General features: G+C 42.1%; 1 protein-coding gene across 3 annotated transcripts in view; it reads left to right on the top strand.

Moving 5' to 3' along the window:
- Positions 1-1,703: 1,703 nt before the first annotated feature.
- ADGRG6 (adhesion G protein-coupled receptor G6) overlaps positions 1,704-17,390 on the top strand; it is a 195,339-nt gene continuing 179,652 nt past the window's right edge. For all 3 annotated transcript variants that reach the window (XM_060240358.1, XM_060240339.1, XM_060240347.1), the window contains exons 1-2: positions 1,704-1,790; positions 11,043-11,140. In XM_060240358.1, the coding sequence (XP_060096341.1) occupies positions 1,789-1,790; positions 11,043-11,140 (100 nt within the window). In that variant the 5' untranslated portion in view covers positions 1,704-1,788. The remainder of the gene's footprint in view (positions 1,791-11,042; positions 11,141-17,390) is intronic.

Consider the following 17,390-nt stretch of genomic DNA (forward strand, 5'->3'; position numbering starts at 1 on the left):
GGGCAGAGGAAGGGAAAGTGATTGTAAGTGGCTCCAAGACTTCTTTGGGTGGTGAAGGGCAGGATAAAAAACCAATTCTCCTCCTCCTAAGATGAGAATAGCTGTCATGGTGGGACATAGCAGGAGAGGCAGTCCTGCACAGGTTCAGTGCCTTTAAGGGCCTTCTAGCTGACAGCTAGAATCTTGAATTGAAACCAGTAACTGACTGGTGACCAATGGAGTATGCAGAAATTGAGTGATTTCCTCATTCTGCTAACTGCTGAATGGGAGCTGAGCTGTGGTGTTCTGTACCATCTGGAACTTCCAAGTTGTCTTTAACAACTTAGAGTGCATTACAACAGTCTACTCTAAAGGGGAATGATAGCAATTACTGGCCATAGATCCATGCTATCTAACTACTTGGTAATCTCTAAGTGGATGTGTCAAATGACTAACACAGGCAAGTTGACTGATGTGTCAGTTAAAAAGTGATATACGACTGAATCAGCACTAACAAAATTGAATCCCATCTAAGAATGAAAATGCCAGTTGTTTTTCTCTAGCAGCAGCCTCAATAGCTGTGTGAGAAATACAATGTCAGTGGGTTGTTTCCTTCTGCCTGGAGGTACAATGAAATTACACCACACCCGTGTTACTTTTGCCTATCAGGTAACAGTTAAAAGGATAATAAGGAATACTATGGTATCCTAAGCTTGTGACATAAGGTTTTTGTGTGTGTGTGTGTGATTATTAGTCTTTATTATGCCATAATTCTCCTTTTATTTTATGTTTACTGTAACTGGCAAGCACAATTGTCTTTCTGAAATTGGTTAAAAGTGCAAAATTCCTGCCAAAAATGCTGTAGTGAGTGCAACATGTCCATGTTGGCACACATTCAACACCATTCCCTAAGAAAGCTGAGTTACCACACAGCTGTGAAGCCCATGTGGCTGGATTATGAAATTCTAGGTTTAAGTTCCTCACTGCATGATCTTGGGTAATTCTCTCAGCTTCACCTACCACACAGGGATTGTTGTGAGGCTGAAATGAAGGAGAAAAAACCCACATGGCCAGAGCTGAGGTGCTGGTAAAAAGCGTAGAAAACATTTCAAGCATCCTTTTAGTTAGGTGTTACGAAAAACTGGCTTCTCCTCACAGCCTCCCATATGGTTTCAGCGCGTGCTTGCGAAAGATAAGTTGGTCTGTGTGAAAAGAGGGGATGTGGGGTATTAACGATCCTCGCCAGGCGCACAGTGTGCGCCGAGTTGAACGTTTGTGTCAGTTGTGGGTCGCTTCCCTCGGAATGCCACCAAGAGAGGGTGGGGCTGGACCCTGTAGCCCAGCCTCCGGAATCGCGAGGGGAACGAGGCGGGCTCGCCGGGAGTCTCGTAGGTTCGCTGTGGTCACCTGAACCCCGAGTGTCTCTCTTCCCCTCTTCTGGCGCGGGAATCGCCCGGCTGGGCGGGGCCGAGGCGCAAGTGCCAGAGTCCGTCGCCGTCGTCTCTCTTCGCCCTCGGTGAGCTGCAGCGGGAGGGCGCCGTGCTGTCCTTCTTCTCGCAAAGTTTCGAGGGGACTTTCGCCTGCCGTTGGCGCGCCGCTTTGTTCTTTGCTTTCTGCCGGTTTCCTCCCCCGGGGGAAAGAATCAGGCGGGGCTCCAGCTTCGCGCGTGGGCGCCCCGGACACCCTGGAAGGATGGACTAGTCTAGCGCGAGTCAATTTGGCCACCGAGCCTGCGAGCGAAGAAAAGGAGGAAGAGGAGCAGCGCCCGCCCTTAGGAGAGGATGGTTGCTCGGACCAAGTAATGCCAACATGTAAGTTCCTTTTCGTCGTCGCCGGAGAGGGGGGAGAGAGCGATAGTCTGAACAGCAGGTAAAAGACTTCATCGTCCCAAGGGTCCAGAAACTTATTTTAAAAGGAGGGAGAAAATGATGGCGTTTTATTGCTCTTGGATCTGAAGGCAACAAAGAAAACTTGCCGTTTTGATATTAATTGACAGTGAATTATTAGTTCGGAGCGGCGGGGCTGCACGCTGGCTGTGCTGCAGGGACAATGAACGTAGTTGACACAGGCTGGTGGCTTTTGCTAGAACTTCGGTCTGTAATTTCAGTTGGTATAAAGCAGGAGTCAAGTGTACCTCGTCTGAAGAAGTGTGCTTTTAGCACACGAAAGCTTACGGTCTGAATAAAACTTTGTTGGTCTTAAAGGTGAAACTTGACTCCTGCTTTGATCAACCACTTCAGTCTTCAGCCCAACAGGGCTGCCCACTTGGATCTATTCAGTTGGTACAGCAAGCGTCTCAGCGGCTAACCTAATGAAATCACAGACTTCACCTGAGAGCTCTGAAACCATTTGAGAAAGGAGCTGTTTCTGGACAGGAGGTACTGTGCCAAGAAACAGAAGAAGAAAGGGAGGTTTTAAGAACAGAAAAAGTTCCATGTTTTTGCCCTTTAAGTGTTCTAGGTTGAAAGAAAATGTTGTCAGTTGTGCCAAAAGAAGAATCCTATGTTCCTAGAGAGACATTTATTTATTTTTTCTGTTCTTTTTTTTTCCTGGAGAGGTTGTTGTGGTGGTAGTTCTCTGTGGTAGTTCACTGACAAGTCACTGTATTTGCCATATATCCTTGTTCTAAGTCTGGTCACTTTTGGATAGTACTAAACTCAGCACAGTTACTCAGCATTCTTCATCTGCCTTGTTGACTGGCTTGTACTCATTGATTGCATATATGCTACTGTAATCAGATATGATGTCAAATAGTTGTGGATTCAGAACAAAAGTAGGTATAAATACTAAGATTTTTAGCCACCCTGAGTCCGCTTGTGGAGAAGGTGGGATATATAAATCCTAAATAAATAAAGTTCCTGATAAAATAATTATTTTTTCTATAGTTGCTGGGCATCATTAAAGAGGACAGTGCTTAAATCTATCAGGGTAAATTTGCTTTCCTGGCAATAGACCACCATGCTAGCCTTTCTCTAGGCTAAAGAATCAAATAATTCTACAGTTCCAAAAATGCCTTGATTTTTAATTAATACATTAAAAAACAATTTATTTACAAAAAGACTATTGTAGAATGGCCCTGCTGGTTAAAACGGATAAAAGGAAGTACTTCTTCACCCAAAGGGTGATTAACATGTGGAATTCACTGCCACAGGCGGTGGCGGCGGCCACAAGCATAGCCACCTTCAAGAGGGGTTTGGATAGAAATATGGAGCAGAGGTCCATCAGTGGCTATTAGCCACAGTGTGTGTGTATATATAAATTTTTTTGCCACTGTGTGACACAGAGTGTTGGACTGGATGGGCCATTGGCCTGATCCAACATGGCTTCTCTTATGTTCTTATGGTGGACCGTCTGATGGCATCTGGTTTTTGGCCACCTTGTGACACAAAGTGTTGGACTGGATGAGCCATTGGCCTGATCTAACATGGCTTCTTTATGTTCTTATGATAGCATAGTTAAAGATGTGTAGGGATTTTGTTACAACTTTTTTTTAATTTATTAGCGGATCTGATACTGCCTCACTCTTTTACCAGTTCAGAACTAAAAACTTGATCTTCTGCAAAAAATGTAATCTCATGTCAGCTGTCATTTTAACAGACACAGGTTCAGGAGTGTCTAGAACAGATCCTGTGCAAACTGGAGACATCAGACTTGGAGGGTATGTAGAGGAACATCCAGGGGAGGTCTGGTGCAACTTTGGTGTCTCTAGGTTGCAAAGAATCTGTTCTGTACACTTATGAAGCCCCCTGTACCTGTCAAAATGAATGAGGTTCAGGAGTATATAATAGAACACATCCTGTGCAAGCTAGAGACATCAAAGTTGCAGGGGACCTCCCCTGGATGCTACTCTACATACCCTCCAAGTTGTCGCTTTGTAGTTTGGTAGACATTTTGATTGAGTGGAGATCGTCTGGGGATGTATCTGTTTATGAACCTCCATGAACAATGTCAGAGTTCATAGAATGTTTGTACCAGGCACCCTGACGCAAACTTCATGAACCACAAACAGGTCAAAATTCATGATGAATTCATGATGATGCTTCGTGGTTTGGTTTGTGCCCGTCCCTCATAGCACAGTTTACAGAGTCTTGTGGCATGATAGGACCTGGATCTGTGCAAGGCTGGTAGGATACTGGTAGTCATTTTAGGGAGAGAGTTAACCTATGTGATCTGTGAGCACTTACAACTATTGCTATAATCCTGTGATCTTCACTATTTCTCAAGCGAAGGCCACTTCAGCAAAAAATCTTCAGTGTGAAAGTCACATTAACGGCTAGTATATTATTTACTACTGTCACTTGTGTGGAACCTTTTTCCTATATCACTTCAGTGGCTGCATCCACTAAAAGATGTGAGAAAGACTCCCACAGGGCTAACTGATGCCTTACTGTAGTTTCCCCCATGTGGTATCACACCAGTCCTTTCCCTGTGTGTTTGGGTTCAGACAGTAAACTAATTGTCATGCCTGTTCAAATACAAGGTAGCTCTGAACTCAGTTTCATCTGACATATTGGTCTCCTGTGACTCACTTCCTTACTGAAGCATCAGTCTTTCCCAGGGTGGTTAAAGGTAGTGTCCCACAGTCTACTTTGCCCCCTGGTGCCTCTTCTTTCTGCTCCCACTGAGACTGGTTCCACTAGCTGGTTCTTGCTCAGCTCCAGTTACTCCTTGCAGGGCTCCTCCCTCCTTCCATCTTCTGGTGCTACCTCACCATCTGGCTTATCGGTTCTTGTGGCTGCTTTCTCCATGCCTCCCACTTTGACCATTTCCCGTCCTATGCTAGAGGGTTGAGAAGCCAAGGGCTGACAGGGTAGAAGTTGGCCCTCTGGCATTGCCAGGTCTCTATCCCTGACAGTATTTTTGTGGCAACAGAGGAATTAAGGAATCTCCCTAGAATGGGAGGTGATGGTGTGGAGATGTGTCTTGCCCTGATATTGGAATCATTCTTGGGGTCCATCAAAGCTGTCAGCAGATGATGGGCCTTGCAGTGAGGATCACTGCACTAGTAAATGTGGTATCACACATAATGGAATAGAGCAGCAGTCTTCATTGCAAGGTTTACAGCAGATCTATCTGTCCGTCTGTGTTTATGCAGTACAGTGGTGTAGTAAAGTGGGTACTGCTAGAGGCTGATGGAATAGGAGCAGGCCACAATCCATATTTTCCGATTTTGATTTTGGACCAGTATGGATGCAAACAACTTGGAACAGCCTTGTCTTGTAGAAGTTAGTGATAGTAGAGACAGAAACAAGAACAGGAGCATGGGAAACTGCCTCAAAGACCAGTAGGTTCCTATTCTAAACAGTAAATCTGGCAGGTTTATTTGAGCTATGTAATGTCTGAAGCCTGAAGTAGTTAGACTGTTAAAAACTATGAAGAATTTTCAATCCATTTTTACAGCACAAGAGTTGTCATATGTTATTCCATCAGGTATTTTTGAGCAGAGTACACTCTGGCTATTCATCGTCTGTCTCACTCATGCCAAAATGTGGAGAAAAGTTAAAAAAAAATCCATGTGTGCTTAATGGAGAGAGTGGGTACAGGTACTTACATTAACTCTTGATATTCCAAGGTTCCTTTCTGCTTAGTATCTGAAGTAGTACCGGGTACACTCTGAATTTTAAATAGCTGTATAAACACTCTAAGGGAAATATAACTGGAAAGCTAGAAACTGGTTTAAGTAGTGGAGTTGCTTGTTCTTTGAAAATAACTTGCTCTCTTTTATATTAGATGGTATGCGTATTTTTGTTCATGCTTGATACAGCAGATCAGAATGTGAGAAATCTGCTCTTTTTTTAAAAAAACAAAAACAAATCAAGTATCTCTTAAAATTGGCTGAACGTGGATTTTTTTTATTTTAAAATTAACTGAGAATTACCAAATTTTAATAGCTTCATGCTATTTGGAATATGAAATTGTCTCCTAGGGGATTTGAAGTATTGGTAATCCATTTGTCAAGGCCACTAAATTGCAAGATTGCATAACTGTGCTGTGGTAGCACTTTTTAAAAAAAAAATATGTAAATGCTGATTGAGTTCTTTATGTTGTGATGGTGCACTTTAATGATCTCAGCATTTGGGAAGTTCTGACTGTTACAAGAGTGCACTTGAGCAATATAACAATATCAGTGGGAAATGCATGAGAATCCATAGGGGCACATTTACCCAAGGTTCCTAAATTGTGAAATCACACAAGTACAGTCCTGTTGGTGCTCAAAGAAAGGTTTCTTCTAGTGTCTTGAGTTTCTGAGACCAAAAGGAAGGATGGATATAAGAAAAAGAACTGGGGTAGACTGATAATTGGAAACTGCAGAGAACAAGATTCTGACCGATAAACACTCTGAAGGGAAGGGGCCTTGATTTAGTTGTAAATTCTGGTCTACATAGATACCTCATTCATTCCTAATATTTAGAACATAGCATATATTTACACAGTTCAGTTTAGGTCAGAACTGCAGATATAGAATACTCACTGTGTTATGTATGCAGACCAAAGTGAGGACTATTAACTATATTATACACTAGTTATAACTTCATGTGTTCATATGGACAGGTAAAATACTTTGGTGTAAAGAATAAGCCTAGCCTATTCTTAACCTATTCATTATGCTAAATGAAGATACCTGCATTCTGGTCCAGTGGAAAAGTCAGTCAGGAATAGAATTACTTCAGGGTTCATACCTAACTGATTTTGATGAAGTTTTTGATATAGTTTCTAATCAAAGTAAACTCAACAGTCATGAGATAAGAGGACAAATCCTCTTGTGGATTAAAAAATGGTTAATTAACAGGAAACAGCAAGTGAGTATAAGCGGGCAGTTTTCACAGTGGAAGGTAGTAAGCAGTGCAGTACCACAGGGCTTGGTACTAGGTCTGGTGCTTTTTAACTTGTTCATTAATGATTTGGAGTCAGAAATAAGCAGTGCTGTTTGCAGATGACACTAAGTTGTTCAGAGTGGTGAAAACTAGGGAGGACTGTTAGGTGCTCCAAAGGGATCTGTTGAAGTTGGCTGAGTGGACATAAATGTGGCAAATGAGGTTCAACATGAGCAAGTGCAAAGTAATGCATATTGCAGCAAAAAATCCCAACTATAAATTCATGCTGATGGGGTCTGAACAGGTGATAACTGACTAGGAGAGAGCTCTTGGAGTCATGATAGATAACTCACCAGAAATGTCAGCTCAGTGTGTGACTGTTAAATAACCGTATCAGGGAAAATGAAATAACTTTAGAGATAGGTAACTGCAGTTGAAACGTCATTTAGAAATGCTGTTTCAAGTGGTATTGTTTGCTTCCTTACTTTTAAAAGTACAGTCCTAGAAATTCAACTGCTTTTGTACAGCTAGAAGCTTCCATGAAGGTGCAGATACTAGGACCACAGATGAAACCAGCAAGCTAGATGAGGGAGGGAGGAACTGAGTATATTGGATGACAGTTTTTGTGCCCTTCCCATCCGTATTCTGTCAGTTCTGTGGAATTACTCTGATGAAAGTTGGGTGGATCTTTCATCCTATCACTGAGCACAGTTTGAAGCCTTCCTCCAACTTTAAGTGGTTATTCTGCAGGAGGAAACTTCCTTGGAAGATGATTGGATTCAACACACCGTGTTTAGAAATGGATCACAGCAGCATATTGACTCTTGATTCTTTGCTTATTCCAACATGCTTATCTTTCCAAGTATCCTGCTTCCTCCCCATAGCCCTTAAATGGCTTTGGAGAGGAAGAGATCAAAATGCAATGTGCAGATACTAAGACCACAGATGAAACCAGCAACTAGATGAGTAAGGGAGGATTGGGTGACAGTTTTTGTGTCCTTTCCATCCATTCTCTGTCACCTCCCTCTCCCTGTAGCTCTGAGATTGAATGGGTGAGTTTAATTAGTTTTTGTTTCTCACAACAACTACTGTTATTGCTAAATGGCTCCTTAATCAATTTTAGGGGAAGGGAGAGGTTTACAATGAAACACTTAAGCAGAAGTACAGTGTTCTAAGCCCATTTACTTGAATGGACTTAGAAAAGTATAACTCTGCTTAGACTGGGATTGTTAGTTACTACTTCTGATTTATGGTAAAAAGGATGGCTCATTAAGATACATACACACATTTTAGAATTGTAATTTTTAAATTATGATCGGGGGGAAGGGGAGGAAGGGGGACACCTTTGACTGTGAAGACAAATGTAGTAATGAAATCCTCATACCCCCAGGAACCACAGCCACATGGAATGTGCTGAAAGTAATTACGTACTTAGGCTGAAAATCAGAAGCTGCTTTAAAGCAAAAATAATAATAATAATAATAATTAAAGGGCCAGTAGCCTTCAACGTGGGTTGCTGTAACTCTGTACTGGAATCCTTACATTGCATTTGTATTTAAAGTGAAAACAATCACAACAAAACAGGTCTAAAGTCTCCAGAAAAGCGACACAGAAAATGCAGCACTGCAGTGGGTTAACTATAACATCATCTGGATCCTCCAGAAGAAAAGTGTAATTTTGTCCTGGTGGTCTCTGGCTTTAGAGATGTCTGGCTGTGCTATCAGGGCCCTATGGAATCTTATACAATTCCTCAGGGCCTGTAAGGCAGTGATGTTCTGCCAGGCTTTCAGTTGAGACAGCAACGGTTTTCTGTTGTGGCTGGTACCAGTGTTCCCTCTAAGATGAGTTAGCGTGATTTGTAGCGTGATCACAGATTTTTAGCCTCCAGCTCACTCATTTTTGTCTTAGCTCAGGAAGGATGACCCCAGAGCACAATAATGTATGCAGTAGCTCACAGCTTTACTGCCAGTAGCTCACAAAGTAGATTTTTTGCTCAAAAGACTGCAGCTTAGAGGGAACATTGGCTGGCACCCTCTCTCTTTTCCCTCCCCCTATTCTCATTTTGTGTTCCTCTCTCCCCTGCCCAGAAAGTGGCCAGGTAGTCCAGAACTGGGATGCAAGACTTCGAGGGATGCCATCTTGGATATGCTTTAATGTGGTCTCCAGTTTTTATTAACTTTGTTATAATGAATTTTAACATTTTGTGTTTGTTTTATGGCATTATGCCTCTTCTGTATATTGCTTAGAGCCTGGCACAAACCGGTATAGGGCAATTAATAAATCAAATAAATAATATTAATAGTTAAATCTTGGCTATTTATTTATACTTTATTATACTTTAAACAGGGCTCTGAGTGATGTACAACAGAAGTTAAAAACATCAACATAACATAACACTGTTAAAATTAATAAGCCAATCATTCTTATATTATTAAATAATCTCCACACTGTGTCACTAATTTGCAATTTCAGATTAAAGAGCCATGTGGAATAAGCCCACCTGGCAAACCCCTGTTGGAGTTTGGGGCACTTTCAAAAGCAACTTGTGAAATGGCATAAAGACCTAGAGTTTTGGAGAAAGACTTTTATGTGTTTGGATAATGAAGTTTCATCTTTACAGCAGCGCAGAGTAAACCGTATTTTACTGTGTACTGGTACTGACAGATTCAGAATGTTTTTATGTTTTTATACTTTGATGTTACAGTGCTTATTTTGTTAATCTGTTTGTAGCAAAAAACATGAAAAATTAGATTGTTATATATTATGTAAAATTGAAAGTGGATTTCATGTTTGTGGTTTGAAGAAGGAGGGTGTGGAAGGCAGGGCCGTAGTCAGGATTTTCAAAGGGGGCTTTTTAAAAAGTCAGGGGGGACCCTTTCCCACGCACTGCAGGGCTTGCCACTTCTCAGAAGCTTTATGGGGTAGGGGCAAAAACTGGAGGCTTTGCAAGTGGCTGAGTCAAGGCAGCCAACTCTAAGATTTTGGAGTCAAGGAGGGACTGTCCATTGCAGCCAGCAGCTTCATCTGTTACCCCCCCCCCCCCCCGGCCCATTCCACATGACTTCCTCCACCCCCCTCCTCTCTGCCTGCTGCTTTTGCTGCTGCAGTGCAATGTGTCCTGTTCAGCTCTCCTGGCTCCAGCTGCCACTAATGATGCTTCACTGGTTTAGCCATGACAAAAGGAAAAGAAAAAAAGCAGGCTGCATCCTGGCGGGCCTTCTGGGAGTCAGAGGGCTCTGCCTAGAAGTCAGGGAGCTGTGCCCCCACAGGCCCCCTTGTGGCTACAGGCCTGATGGAAGGTTTGGCAAATTAAAATAAAGTCTTTTAATAATCAATCTAACAAAGGTCTTTCAAATTTGGACTTCAGAGCGTACTCCCAATGAGATTTAGGAATAAATTCAAATACTCTCAGAACAGAGGCAGATTGGCCTTTAAGGCCTCCCGGAAAAGTCTTAGTGGGCTGATTGCATGGGCTGCTTTCCTTGCACTGGGACTGCCTTGCTGGCAGTGTCCTTCAGAAGATAAAGACTCCTCACCTGGCCTAGTACCACCCCACAAGGAAGCCATTGTCCCCACTACCAGCCAAGCCTTCCTTCTGTAGGGGCGTGGCCAGGGAGGGTGTATCCTTTTTCCTGGACCATTTTGTCTTCCTAATCTGCCAGTGCCTCAGAATTCTTGTCAGATTTTTTGACATCCTGACAGGCTAATAAAGAAAAGCCCAAATAGTAAGCTAGTATGTCCTTTTCTACTTTAGACCATACTTGTATAATACAATTTCCATTTTTTTTTCTGTTGAGCTGTATATTCACTGGAATTAAAGTTGTGTTTTTTTAGAGAATGTGGGTTGAATTCAATGATCCATCAGTAGAAGATGCTGACTGTTGCAGATTTCCCCCACTCTGCCTTCTATCACAGCCATTTCTGACCCCAGGGGAAATTTACCCCTGGGGTTGTGGGATCTTTATGGAGTAATAGCTATGTGGATTGATGGGTGGAAAAGGGAAAAGGATAATGAATGGAGCAATTTTGCCCCTTTCTCACATTTCACTACTGTCCTTCCGTCTGTATGTAATTAACTTTTTCAGGACTGGAAATTGGTGTGGGGAACAGGGGATAAGAAAGTGGAGAAGATTCTACAGTGGATTACTGTATCAGACTGTATTTATATCATTATATACACTGAACAAAAAACAAACAAAAGGAAAACAGAAATTACATTTTCCCGTACTTTTATTTTCTTGTTCATAGGATGTCTTATGAGAGCCTCATGTGGTGCTATCAATGGAAATGGAAGCTTTGTTCGCTGGTCGTATTTGCTCTCTATTTTACATGTGTGCAGCATTCAGGTAAGGGAAAAGTTTCTTTTTTTATTCTTCTGAGTATGACTTTTGTGAACCCTGCTACAATAACTGAAAGTAAAAGAACATAAATCTGTTGATTTTAATTGGATTGTGAAGAAGATGATTGCCACCATGACAACCATGGAAGTTTGGAGAACACAAACTCATATTAAAACTACACTCTTTTTCCAGCTATGATGCTCCTCACTGATCAGCTGACTGAGATGATGTCTAGGCTGGCCTTGCAGTGATGTCGCCAGCAATGCAGCAGTGTAATTTCTGGCATGCTCCAGAAGTGACATAATCTTGTCACTTGTAACATAGGATACTCTGGTGTTTGGGCAAAAATTCTGTGGTTAAAAATGGTTTCTACCATAGAATTTTTTTGCCCAAATACCAGAGTGTCTCTGCATTGTCAGCAACACAATGACACCATTTCTGGTATGTGCAAGAAGTGATGTCACCGGATCACTGATGAAGAAGAAAAGTGTTTTATACCCCACTTTTCACTACCTGAAGGAGTTTCAGAGTGGCTTACAATCGCCTTCCCTTCTTCTCCCACAACAGACACCCAGGTTCTCCAGATTGGAGTCCAACGCTCTTAACCACTACACCACATTGAAGTTGTGGCAATGCCATCCTAGGTCTCTCCCAGCTGCTGATATGTCTCTCCCACCAGTTGCCAGGATGGATCTTTTGATTTTATTTGATATTCTATTTAACTTATATTACACAAATAAAGATCTTTGAGCCTATGTATAATTGCTTATGGTAGGAATATAACCTGTTAGGTTAGGAACCTCGTGGCGCAGAGTGGTAAAGCTGCAGTACTGCAGTCAAACTCTCTACTCACGACGTGAGTTCGATCGGTAAAATGAGTACCCAGCTTGCAGGGGGGAAAGTATAGATGACTGGGGAAGGCAATGGCTAACCACCCTGTTAAAAGTCTGTGAAAGCAACATCACCCCAGAGTCGAGAATGACTGGTACTTTCACAGGGAACTACCTTTACCTTTAACCAGTTAGGTTATGCTGAAATTGCAGGAGTTTTACTTTTACATTTTAAGAAAATATGCTGACAGAGTTATCTTTAAAGCCACATAAATGATTGGTGGTAGGATATCTAAAGTGTTTTTTTGTTTGTTTTTAAATGTCCTCCCTGTCCTTTAAGATAGTCAGCTGAGACCTTGCTACAAACTACTTCTTTTTGTAGAAGTGAGGCATGGCAAGGAAGAGTAGGGCATTTTCATGGGTGGAATGCCTTCCCCTAGTAGGCTTCACTGGTGCTGGATTTGACATATTTAGGTTTGACACTGATACTAGATTAGGACCCATTTTTCTTCCAGCCTTTTAAAATGAGTAGTTATCTTTTGTGGGTCTTGATTTTGAAAAATTATTTTAATCTAATCATGGTTTTTGTTCTGCAGCTTGCATAGCTGGTTTCATAAACTTCTGTGATTTATCCTTATACTTTTTTTCTCTTTCATTTTTATGTGTAATGTTTTCTGTGCTTTCTAAATACATTTACGGTATATTTAAGTTTTTGTGCAATTGCGCAATTTGTGCAATTATTCAGTGTTATGTCTTTAGGAGTTACTAACATATAATGTTATATTACTATATGTTTACATGGAAGTCAATTTAATGGGAAAGTGTTGTGAGTTTAAACAAGAACAACTTAACGCATGTGATATTGCGTCCACCTATCATGTCCTTTAAACAGGACTGCTATACATGCAGTGCTACTGTGTGTACAATATTACCATGCCAGCTCAATGCCAGCCCAGGCTAGGGACCTCTGTTGTTTGAACATTTTGTACATAGTAGCTTGAGGGTCCTCAGCATACAAGATACTGAATTTGTGTAGTGTTATATAGGTAAGTTCTTCCAGCCAGCCAGCACTACATGTAAACAAAGACAGGACGACCTTAGGTTATTATATTTTTGCTTTAGCTTTTAGAATCTGATCATTCTATCCTATTGCACTCAGACAGTAAGCTGGAATTTGGTACACACCTTGATTACTAGTGTGTAAAAGGGTGGGATCAGAGTGGAGTTGCATGCAATGTTTAAAACTTCAGTTTGATTCTTTAATATCAACATTAAAATCTTTTAAGTCATATCCATTCCATATCCAACAAAAACACATTTTCAGAAGCAATTGCTGCCTTTCCTTCTACCAGGAATTTCATCTCTCATTCATGGGAACATCCCTGTTAGATGTCAGATACTTAGGACAAAGCAGGACTAAGTCCCCACATTTAATATGCTATTATATATTTTGTTTTCCTTGAAGAGGGAAGCGTAACATGGCATGTGAGTGAACTTTTTCCTCCTTTCATGAGAACCTAAAGAGAGAATCTGGGGTTTGTTGCAAGAATTGGCTTGGATGCTAACTAGTTTATGTTCATACAGAAATCCCTGGGTCAAAAAGAAGTACATGTGTACACACACACAAAAAGCCTTTTCAGATAATTCTTTATATTTAAGGAACAAAAATTGAATCATGGGACTTCCCAACATTGTGACATTCTCTCCCTCCCCATGGTGGAATAATGAACTTTCCAGGTGTTTTTAGAGGAAATGACATCAAATTTGTAGGAAACCAAATCCAGTCTCTCCTGTAAAGCCCCCAAACTTTGAAATGGAAAGAGGTCTGACTTAAGGACTCTTGAATCAGGTCCCCCTAGCCCTCTTGATATCCATTGTTTCATGTGAGAGAAAAGTGAATCTTTCTGTGGGTATTTGAGGAGCAAATAGTACAAAAATTGCAGGTTATCAAGTCCTCCTTCTCTACCAAAGACCTCCCAAGTTTGAAGGGTATTGGAGTAAGGGGTCTGATTTTATAGCTACATTACAAAGTATAACCAGCCATCACAGCCTCTGTTGTTTCTTATGGAAAAAATGCCATGCTTAAAACCTTCAATCTAATCAATCAAAACACCCACCAACTCCTGCCCAAGAGCATCCCAAAACTCCGCTAGCAAATAACAAACCAGCACAAATGGGCGGGGACTCCCTCCCAAGAGCAAAACTCACCCCCCACACACTGAGAAAAGACAGCTTCCAAAACTTTTCCAAAAAAATCCAAAACCTTTACAAAAAATTCAAACCAGACAACAAAAAACTAATAAAACTAAACCAGGAAAAAGTGTTCTTTAAAAACCCAACAGATGAATGCACACTCACACACACAACCTGCAGATATGCAATCCCTTCCAACATAGAAGTAAATCAGGAAAGTAAAGCCCTAAATACAGAACAGAAATTTTAAAAATCCCCCTGCCCAACCACCTGAGCTAAAATCCAGTTTTTAAAAGTTCCTAACAGCACTAAAATATCTGGCCAGTAACACAATCACAAAGCCAGGAATGTCAGACCATTCCTGAAGAGGCTACTTCATTGTCTCAACACAGCATGGCATAGGGTTGCCAACTTCCTGCTGGAAAGTTTCTGGAGATTTTTGGGTGGAGCTTGGGAATGGTGGGGTTTGGGAAAGGACATTGATGGGATATAATGTCACAGAATCTACCTTTCAAAGTAGCTGTTTTCTCCAGTGGACCTGAGCTGTGTGGTCTGGAGATCAGTTGAAATTCTTGGGGTGGGGAAGAGAGGTCTCCAGGCTCCACTTGGAGGTTGGTAGCCATAGTGCAGCAGAAACAGTCAGTTACAGTCCCCAGAAACTCCAGTGAGGTAAAAAAAAAAAGTCAGTAAAATTAGTGGCTCTGACCTAACCAAGGAGGGCTTAATCTTTCAGGCTTCTCTAAGGCTCTGTGGATAGTTAGGGATACTGTTCTGACTAGGTTTGATGCTGGGGGTGGGTGTTGATCTGTCCTGTGGGCAATGATCTTTGTTTTTGCATGGGAGGGGGTTGTTTCTCTGATACTGTTTGACATTGGATTGAATGAAGAAAGGCATTTCCCCCCATAGGAAACAGTGGAAACCAGGATGGTTGAGCAACCTTGTTCGGGGGTCTGTAAAATGGACCCCTTTTTCCAGTCCCCTTCAGGTTTGGGGGAGGCTCTTTAGGAGACAGGGAGGACTTGGTACCCTGAAAATTTGGTGATGTTTACTAAGAAAAACCCTTCCGCAGTTCCCTAGAAGATCCCCTATTCTCCCTTAGGAAACAGTAGACCCATAACTATGAAAATCAAAACAAACAAGCATACATGAAAATAAATCTGAGATAGCATAATAATTCCTTAAAATCCAGGATTACAGTATTGGTATTCCCCCCTTCTGAATCTGAACTTTACCATCCCCCCCAAAAAAGTATCCACCTAATCCCAACTAGCATTTCAAGGGTACAGTGAAATATGGTCCCCGTGTTCCTACATCCTCCTCCTTTGAAAGCCCTATACTCCCCCCAATCCTATTCCTGGGCTGTCCTCTGTCCACAGGAACAGGATTTCAGTGGGCATTTGGGGCTCTCATGAGAGGAGGAAAGAAAGAAAATAAGTAAGTGGAAGTACTTGCACACAGAGAAGTATTAGTCAGGATCTAACTCACGGAGTATGTAGGGACAAAGGTAGTTGAACCAAACCCCCTCCTGTCTTACTTCACTATGTACCATTTTACCCAGCAGTTTTCTTCTGACTTGGTAGAAAGTATTGGTGTTTAGCTGGCAGAAAATATGCTGCAGCCATTACCATAATACAAGAGGGTTATGATTCAGGCTGGGTACAAGCAGCTTCATGTGCGTGGGAGGCATCTCAAATTGTATCACCCCAAAATGTAGTGGACAAATCCTGCATGAGGTGTCCATATATAATGTGGGGCAACTGTGGCATTTTCACACGGTTGTTGCGCACCATCCCCTTAGCACAGTTTGGGTTTATTTTCCTCTCTTACATTTTTATTGGCCATGTGTTCATGTGCTTATGTGTTCATGTGCTCTGTGGCAGTAATTTTAAAAAAAAAGAATATTGGTGAGCTCCTGAAGTGGATTGACAGATTCACACCACAAATCCACCTTGCTTGCACTCTCCCGCAGTCAGATGCCAGGAAATGCAGGAGGGGTGCAGCAGAAGATTTTACTACCACAGACGTTGGAGGACGGGGTGAGTGCAAGAGCAGAACAGGCAGCAGCTGTGCCTGTCTGACCTTGACTTTTTAATCTGCCTGGGGGGAAGTCCCTATGTTGGCTCAGATTGGCCATCTGAATCCAGCCTTAGGGTTTCCATTTGACTGCTTATAGTGAGAGACCTCCAGATAATTGCAGCCCTTGCAAGCTGATGCTCATCTGGTTAGCAGGTAGAATCTGGGGCTAAATTGAGGGGCGGGGGAGGATTGTCCTGGGTAGAAAATTAAAAAAAAAACTTGTCTACTTAGAAGAAGAAGATGAAGATGATATTGGATTTATATCCCGCCCTCCACTCCGAAGAGTCTCAGAGCGGCTCACAATCTCCTTTACCTTCCTCCCCCACAACAGACACCCTGTGAGGTGGGTGGGGCTGGAGAGGGCTCTCACAGCAGCTGCCCTTTCAAGGACAACTCCTACCAGAGATAAGGCTGACCCAAGGCCATGCTAGCAGGTGCAAGTGGAGAAGTGGGGAATCAAACCTGGCTCTCCGAGATAAGAGTCCACACACTTAACCACTACACCAAACTGGCTCTCCTTACTTACAAGGGAGGAAATCAATGTAACCTGAAACTGAGCCTTTACTTCCTCCCCTTGCCTTACGCTATGTGCAAGCAAAGCCCTTTTTTTGCAGCCTAAGCTGTGGTAGGAATGCCCCAAGGAAAATAAAATAGCTGATGCAAACAGAATCTGTGCTTTCAGATAAGCAGAATGCGTGCCTAAAACCTGAGGTAGTACAAAGATTGACATTTCTGTCTGAAAATGGAAATGCTGCACACCATAGAGATGACCATTTCGGGGAAGATAAGTTTCAATAATATCCTTGTCAAACATAAGAACAGCCCTGGAAGACTTGTTTTAAAAAAGCTTATGATATGAGAACATAAGAACAACAAACTGTCATCAACAGACTAATAGGGAAAGGAGGAAAGCAGAGCAGTATATAAAACCTCTGTCCATGCTGGCAGCACATGGTCCATCTAGTCCAACAACCTTTTCACATGGTGACCAACAAACTCTGGAAGTCCAGCAAACAGCACATAGATGACAAGTCCTTTCTCTGATGTCATTTCCAAAAACTGGTATTCAGAGGTCTACTGCCTCTGGATGTGGAAGTTCTGTTTACTCATTATGACTTGTCACTCTTGATGGACCTAAACTAATCTGCTTAATCTCC

Source organism: Heteronotia binoei, chromosome 1 (assembly GCF_032191835.1).
Source record: "Heteronotia binoei isolate CCM8104 ecotype False Entrance Well chromosome 1, APGP_CSIRO_Hbin_v1, whole genome shotgun sequence".
In the NCBI taxonomy this organism is placed as follows: domain Eukaryota; kingdom Metazoa; phylum Chordata; class Lepidosauria; order Squamata; family Gekkonidae; genus Heteronotia; species Heteronotia binoei.